This window comes from Schistocerca americana, unplaced genomic scaffold (genome assembly GCF_021461395.2).
Source record: "Schistocerca americana isolate TAMUIC-IGC-003095 unplaced genomic scaffold, iqSchAmer2.1 HiC_scaffold_657, whole genome shotgun sequence".
Taxonomy (NCBI): Eukaryota; Metazoa; Arthropoda; class Insecta; order Orthoptera; family Acrididae; genus Schistocerca; species Schistocerca americana.
The window spans coordinates 45,001-52,500 of record NW_025726409.1 but is presented as its reverse complement, the minus strand read 5'-3'; the positions used below and the strand labels follow the sequence as shown (position 1 = coordinate 52,500).

Here is a 7,500-nt window from a genome sequence, read left to right as displayed (position 1 = left end):
ACGAGTCTCATCCGGTAAAGCGAATGATTAGAGGCCTTGGGGCCGAAACGACCTCAACCTATTCTCAAACTTTAAATGGGTGAGATCTCCGGCTTGCTTGATATGCTGAAGCCGCGAGCAAACGACTCGGATCGGAGTGCCAAGTGGGCCACTTTTGGTAAGCAGAACTGGCGCTGTGGGATGAACCAAACGCCGAGTTAAGGCGCCCGAATCGACGCTCATGGGAAACCATGAAAGGCGTTGGTTGCTTAAGACAGCAGGACGGTGGCCATGGAAGTCGGAATCCGCTAAGGAGTGTGTAACAACTCACCTGCCGAAGCAACTAGCCCTGAAAATGGATGGCGCTGAAGCGTCGTGCCTATACTCGGCCGTCAGTCTGGCAGTCATGGCCGGTCCTTGCGGCCGGCCGCGAAGCCCTGACGAGTAGGAGGGTCGCGGCGGTGGGCGCAGAAGGGTCTGGGCGTGAGCCTGCCTGGAGCCGCCGTCGGTGCAGATCTTGGTGGTAGTAGCAAATACTCCAGCGAGGCCCTGGAGGGCTGACGCGGAGAAGGGTTTCGTGTGAACAGCCGTTGCACACGAGTCAGTCGATCCTAAGCCCTAGGAGAAATCCGATGTTGATGGGGGCCGTCATAGCATGATGCACTTTGTGCTGGCCCCCGTTGGGCGAAAGGGAATCCGGTTCCTATTCCGGAACCCGGCAGCGGAACCGATACAAGTCGGGCCCCTCTTTTAGAGATGCTCGTCGGGGTAACCCAAAAGGACCCGGAGACGCCGTCGGGAGATCGGGGAAGAGTTTTCTTTTCTGCATGAGCGTTCGAGTTCCCTGGAATCCTCTAGCAGGGAGATAGGGTTTGGAACGCGAAGAGCACCGCAGTTGCGGCGGTGTCCCGATCTTCCCCTCGGACCTTGAAAATCCGGGAGAGGGCCACGTGGAGGTGTCGCGCCGGTTCGTACCCATATCCGCAGCAGGTCTCCAAGGTGAAGAGCCTCTAGTCGATAGAATAATGTAGGTAAGGGAAGTCGGCAAATTGGATCCGTAACTTCGGGATAAGGATTGGCTCTGAGGATCGGGGCGTGTCGGGCTTGGTCGGGAAGTGGGTCAGCGCTAACGTGCCGGGCCTGGGCGAGGTGAGTGCCGTAGGGGTGCCGGTAAGTGCGGGCGTTTAGCGCGGGCGTGGTCTGCTCTCGCCGTTGGTTGGCCTCGTGCTGGCCGGCGGTGCAGGATGCGCGCGCCTGCGCGGCGTTCGCGCCCCGGTGCTTCAACCTGCGTGCAGGATCCGAGCTCGGTCCCGTGCCTTGGCCTCCCACGGATCTTCCTTGCTGCGAGGCCGCGTCCGCCTTAGCGTGCTCCTCCGGGGGCGCGCGGGTGCGCGGATTCTCTTCGGCCGCCATTCAACGATCAACTCAGAACTGGCACGGACTGGGGGAATCCGACTGTCTAATTAAAACAAAGCATTGCGATGGCCCTAGCGGGTGTTGACGCAATGTGATTTCTGCCCAGTGCTCTGAATGTCAACGTGAAGAAATTCAAGCAAGCGCGGGTAAACGGCGGGAGTAACTATGACTCTCTTAAGGTAGCCAAATGCCTCGTCATCTAATTAGTGACGCGCATGAATGGATTAACGAGATTCCCGCTGTCCCTATCTACTTCCACCTATACTGGTAGAAGACGGGCGGCTAAATGTCCGATCTCTCAACCTTCCCGTGGTGTAAGATGTGAGTAGCCGGGCAACCGGTGAAACCAATGAGAGAAGGGCGACTCCCGTGCGGGGTGCAGGCGTAGACGCAGAGGGACTGGGCAACCGGCCTCTCCAAGCCGAGTCTCGCACTCCGCTCGCCGTGGGCGCTAAGGTGTCGGACACTTGTGTCTAGTATCCTTGCTCACTGGCGAATGGCACTTGCTCGCTTCTGCGGCGCTTGCTGTGCTCTGGCTCCGGCCGGGGTGCGGCGGGCGCCGCTTTTGCGTTGGCGGCGCTTGCTGTGCTCTTGGCTCCGGCCGGGGTGCGGCGGGCGCCGCTTTTGCGTTGGCGGCGCTTGCTGTGCTCTTGGCTCCGGCCGGGGTGCGGCGGGCGCCGCTTTTGCTTTGGCGGCGCTTGCTGTGCTCTTGGCTCCGGCCGGGGTGCGGCGGGCGCCGCTTTTGCTTTGGCGGCGCCTGCTGTGCTCTTGGCCTTGGCCGGGGTGTGGCGGGTGCCGCTTTTGCGTTGGCGGCGTTTGCTGTGCTCTGGCTCCGGCCGGGGTGCGGCGGGCGCCGCTTTGGCTGTGGCGGCGCTTGCTGTGCTCTTGGCTCCGGCCGGGGTGCGGCGGGCGCCGCTTTTGCGTTGGCGGCGCTTGCTGCGCTCTTGGCTCCGGCCGGGGTGCGGTGGGCGCCGCTTTCACTTTGGCGGCGCTTGCCGTGCTCTTGGCCTTGGCCGGGGTGCGGCGGGCGCCGCTTTTGCGTTGGCGGCGCTTGCTGCGCCCCGGCTCCGGCCGGGGTGTGGCGGGCGCCGCTTTCACGTTAGGACATTTCGCGATGCATCAGCCATGCTGCGTATGTCTGCTGCAGAGGTTGCAAACCTGTCGGGCGCAAGTCTGACTGGTATAGTGTCTCTCTGCGAGGACGTGCCTCCGTCTCTGCCTGTGTGCGCTACGGAGATTCACGCCTCACCGTCAGGAACGAAGTATTACCGCGCTCGACTTATCGGACGTGGGATGCATCACTCCAAGACACAAGTGCCACGGGAGTTAACTCCCGACATGGAGGTATGTCACGCCTTTCGTGCGCCTCCACCTACTGCGAGCGCTTGTAGGTGTCGGACTCGTGAGTCTAGTATCCAAGTTCGTACGTAGGATGTGCGCGTGGCAACGACGCGTGTCGACAGCTGTTGGCACGCGGCAGTTGCCTTATGCGCATGGTGGTGCGTCCTGCGCGGCTCGCTGGTGGTGGGCTCCCGCTGCGGCGCCGGCCTCGCACATGCTCCGCCCGGCAAATGTCGGACGGCGGTGCGGTTGGCCGGGGTAGCGGCGGGGCTCGTCCGCCGGCTGGGCTGCGCACGGGTGCGCTGCTGTGTCGGGCGCGCTGCGCTGGGCCGGGTCGGCTGGGCGGTGCGCGCGCTGCTGGCTGGCGCGGGACGGGCGGTCGGTCTCTGACTGGCGGTTCGCTCTCGCGGCCACGCCGGCGGCGGGCGCCGGCCCTGCCGTGCCCGGCTCGGCAGGCCACGTCCGGACAACTTAGCGGCGCCGGCCGGCCATACGCAATGTTGGCTGTGGTTGGTGCAGGCGGTTGGCGCAATAAGCACAGTGGGGAGTTCTGGCGGTCATCGTTCCTGCCGAAACTAAGTCTCTCACTGTAGAGAACTTAATGTGGAAGCAGGCCGATGTCCACGCGCGGGGAAGGGCGCCTGACTGCGAAGCGCTCTCTGGCCTTCAGAGAATGCAACGCGGACGACGTCTCGGCCTCGATCGGAGGATTCCTTGGTGGACAACTGCGAAGGGGAGACCGGCAACGGTCACCACAACGCGGAAGTCACCAGGAGCTGCCACAGGAGGATGCTCCTGAGTGGCCTAAGACCACGACCACAGGGACGGAGGCTAATGCAGTCGCCGTACGGGCTTGGCAAACCCGGGGTGCCCTAGCCCGGAGCTGGCAAGCGCTACCAGCGACGGCCGTAAACTGAGATACGCACTTCAACGACTGCTGTGAGGCGCGCAGTGGAACGTCGTGCGTGTTTTGGACCGGAGTCTTGGCTTAACCGCCTGGGCAAGAGAAGGACAATCTCTATAATCACCCCTCACCCTCTGCGTTAGCTGGCGGCTATGGGGCGCAAGGCTGTTGAGTTGTGAACAGTCATGAGTCAGCCACCTCAGAGGACCGGCCGACCCTCTGTTGTATAAGGCTTACCCAGGTGTGCGGGGCGACGCCTGGATGGACAACATAGATCCCTAGCTGTTCGTGGGAACCACATGGACTCTTTCAAACAACCTTGTCCCGACGGAACTGGTGGGCCGTCGCGGAGTCAACACACCAACCTCTCGGGGAGCGAGTCGGACACCTCGTGTACTGACGGACTCCCAAACCAAGGGCAGTCGGAGGTCCCTAGACCACAAGACCATGACCCCGCGCTTAGTGCGCCAGAATTGGAGTTCCGGACACCCCGTGTGCGGAGCGCTAAGACTGCCGCTAGCGAGACGCTGTCACGGACGCTCGTTGATACGAGTGAAAGTGACAGTGAGAAAGACCGTCAGGCTAAGCTAAGGAAGCAGAGGAGACACCTGCGAAGAGTGCTTCGGCAGAGATCGCAGAGTGCTGACGCTGCAACCGAGCTAATGCCGCCACCCCGCCAGCCGGCGCCAAGAACGGCGCCCAAGGAGGGAGATAAGCCGGAACCGGCGCAGGTAGCCGGGCGCGAGCCCAGCGGCCCAGTCGGGGAAGGCGCCAAGGGGAAGTCTGAACCGAAGGCGAAGACGAAGGCCACACGGCCGACGACGCCGCCGGCGGGTAAGACTGCGGGCGGGCCAAAGCTGGCGCAGGTAGCTGGGCAGAAGCCCGGCGGCCCAGTCGGTGCTGGCACGTCCACCCAGACTCGCCCGGCGGGAGAGACGGCGGCCACACGGCCGAAGTCTCAACCGTCGGAAACGGTGAAAAGTGCGCGGAAACTGGCGCAGGTAGCCGGGCAGCAGCCCAGCGGCCCAGTCAGTGAAAGTGCCTGCAGTAGCCGCGCCTCTACGCCAATGTCGGGAACCGAAGGGCGCAAGCCCGGGACTCGACGGAAGAGGCGAAAGAAGAACAAGCAGCCGGACTCGGCGCAGGTAGCCGGGCAAGAGCCCAGCGGCCCAGTCGAGGACGGCAAGTCCCCATACAAGGCAAGCCCCAGCGATCTTGCGACTATACAGCTCATCGCGACGCGGCTCGAGGACGTCCTTGAACTCGTGGACGACTCTCTAAAACCGGGGCAACTGGTGGAGGAGAAAAGTCTAAGTGACCTCAAGAGACAACTGAGAGCTAAGTTGTTTGACTGGGCTATGGCGCAGTCGGCCCTCACAGGAAGGGTGGACGCCTTGGAGGATGAGCTGGCGAGGACGAAAGCGGCGCCCCTGGCGCCGCCAAAGACCTTTGCACAAGTTGCCGCCGCTCTACCCTCGACAGAAAGGAAAACGCAGGCAATGATAACGAGAGCCCAGACTGAGAAGGCTACGCTCTTTATCAAGTCAAAGGCAAACGAAAGCGGAGCAGAAGTGAGAAAGAAGTTCACCTCCCTGGTCAAGCCAGAGGTTGATGGTGTGAAGTTCTCACGGGTCACCACAAACGGCCCGACGCTTATCGTTGATGTGGCGTCTGAAACTGATCGTCAAAAACTTCTGGCCAATAACAAACTGACAGAAGCTCTGAAATGCGAACTGCCGAAAAAGCTCAATCCGCAGATAATCATATATCATGTACCCTGCGTCATGAAGAATGAAACTGTGGTTGAGCTAACTCGAAAGCAAAATGACCTTGGAGGACTTTCGGAAACACAATTCCGCCAGGAGTTTAAGCCGAAGTTCCGGACTGGACCAAGGGGCAAACAAACATCACATCTCGTGGTGGAAGTAAGCCCCAGACTCAGAGTCGCCATCCTTAGGCAGAAAAGACTGTACATGGGCTTCGAGTCCATGCCAGTCGATGATTACCTAGACTTGGCTGTCTGCACGCGGTGCCAAGATGTAAACCACTCGGCAAAGTTCTGCAAGCAGGACCCGAGTATAATAACATGCGGGCACTGTGGCGAAAACGGCCACATGAGAAAGGATTGTCGAAAAGCGGGGAACCAACCGGTCTGCATTCCGTGCAAAAAGCGAAATCGCAATTGCGTGACGCCAGGAAAAGAGTGTGACTTCTATAAAATCCTCACACAACGTAAAATCCAGCGGACAGACTATGGAAGACAAGACCTCTCGTCAACCGTCTCCTTACCGGCTGCCGCCTCACCTGTTGCCGACCGGACTGTGAAACATCACAATGCCCGTGTCGGTTAAAATAGGACAGCTGAACTGCGCGCGATCGCAAGCGGTGATGTGCGAGGTGCGACGCCGAGCGGAGGAGGAGTCTTTAGACATTTTATGTCTACAGGAGCCATACTCCAAAGACGGAAAGATCCTGTATATGCCGACTACAGCTCAGATCTTGGCAGGAGGAGAGCACCCTATGGCAGCGATCGCTGTGCTAAATCGATCTCTGAGAGCAGTGAAAGTGGCGCACCTCAGCAACAGATGCATGGTGTTAGCCGAAATAAACACTGGCGATTTCACCTTTTTCGTGCTGAACATGTACTTTCAGTACAGGCACAGAGAGAGGCCGTACATCGACCAGTTAAAAGAGGCGGTTGGGTTCCACCGCAATGACTTGCTCATCTGCACAATGGACGCAAACGCCATGTCACCCCTATGGCACAGTGACATCACGCCTCTTGGCGCGCGACGCGCCGCTAGGCGGGGTGAGAGACTCGCTGAAGCAATTCTCGAGCTCGGATTAGAAGTGTTGAACCGACCAAACTTCCCACCAACTTTTGAAGGTCGCCGGGGAGCGACCTCAAACATTGATGTGACACTAAAGAGTGCACATGTGCATCTCCGCGCGGAGAATTGGAAGGTATGGCGGGGAACGACACTAAGTGATCATAATCTGATCACATTCACTGTAGCTTATGATGGGGAGCCTCCTCCACAAGACCAGGTGAACGGCATCGTCAAGTACAACTGGCGAAAGGCTGATTGGGATCGACTAAGAGGAAATCTAGTGATACCGAATTGGCCAATGGATCGCGTTGTGGACGTGGATAAAGCTGCAGAGGATCTGACGAGGGCTATACAGACAGCAGCAACGGGCGCAGTCCCGTTGGCCCATACAGGGAAAACGCCTAAAGCGCCTTGGAACCCTGAGCTGCAACGTCTCCGACGCGAATGCAGAAGGGCGCGGCGGCAATACCAGCGCAGCATAGGCGATCACATGCGTGAGGCTACGCTTGCGCGGTACAGGCGGGCCAAGGCGGTGTTTAAGCGGACGCTGCACACGGTACGGATTGAGAGTTGGCAGTCTTTCGTTCGTGACAGTCTGGCGGCTGACCCCTGGGGAACGCCGTTCAGGATTGCCGCATCGAAAGTTCGGTCACCGACGGTCCTGTCAACCCTAAGGAAGAATGATGGCAGCCACACCAGGGACTGGCAGGAGTCAGCCGAGCTACTCATGAGCACCTTGTTGCCAGATGATAGTAGCGAAGATGAGAATGAGGAACAGGGGAATATGAGGAGACAACTCAATGAGGCATATGCCAATGAGACGCCAGTTGCTCCATTCACTGAACGTGAAGTTACAATAGCCATTCTCGAATTGCGCCGGAAGAAGGCGACGGGACAAGATGGTCTCGCTGCAGAGGTTCTCCAAGCCTTATGCGCGGAGATCTGCCCTTACCTGACAAACCTCTACAACGAGTGTTTACGTCAGGGACGGGTACCAGAGTCGTGGAAGACGGCTGAAGTGGTTATACT

At 59.7% G+C, this 7,500-nt stretch overlaps 1 protein-coding gene and 1 pseudogene across 1 annotated transcript; one reads left to right on the top strand and one right to left on the bottom strand.

Annotated features, from left to right (window-relative positions):
- The window catches only part of LOC124588716, a 2,995-nt pseudogene extending 1,310 nt beyond the window's left edge, over positions 1-1,685 (top strand).
- A 161-nt stretch (positions 1,686-1,846) lies between these two features.
- On the bottom strand, positions 1,847-3,297 carry LOC124588707 (nascent polypeptide-associated complex subunit alpha, muscle-specific form-like). Its single transcript, XM_047131488.1, has 3 exons — positions 3,226-3,297; positions 2,836-3,023; positions 1,847-2,486 (listed from the first exon to the last, which is right to left on the bottom strand). Exons 1-3 carry the CDS (start codon positions 3,295-3,297, stop codon positions 1,847-1,849), a joined length of 900 nt encoding a protein of 299 aa, XP_046987444.1.
- Between the last annotated feature and the right edge of the window lie 4,203 nt (positions 3,298-7,500).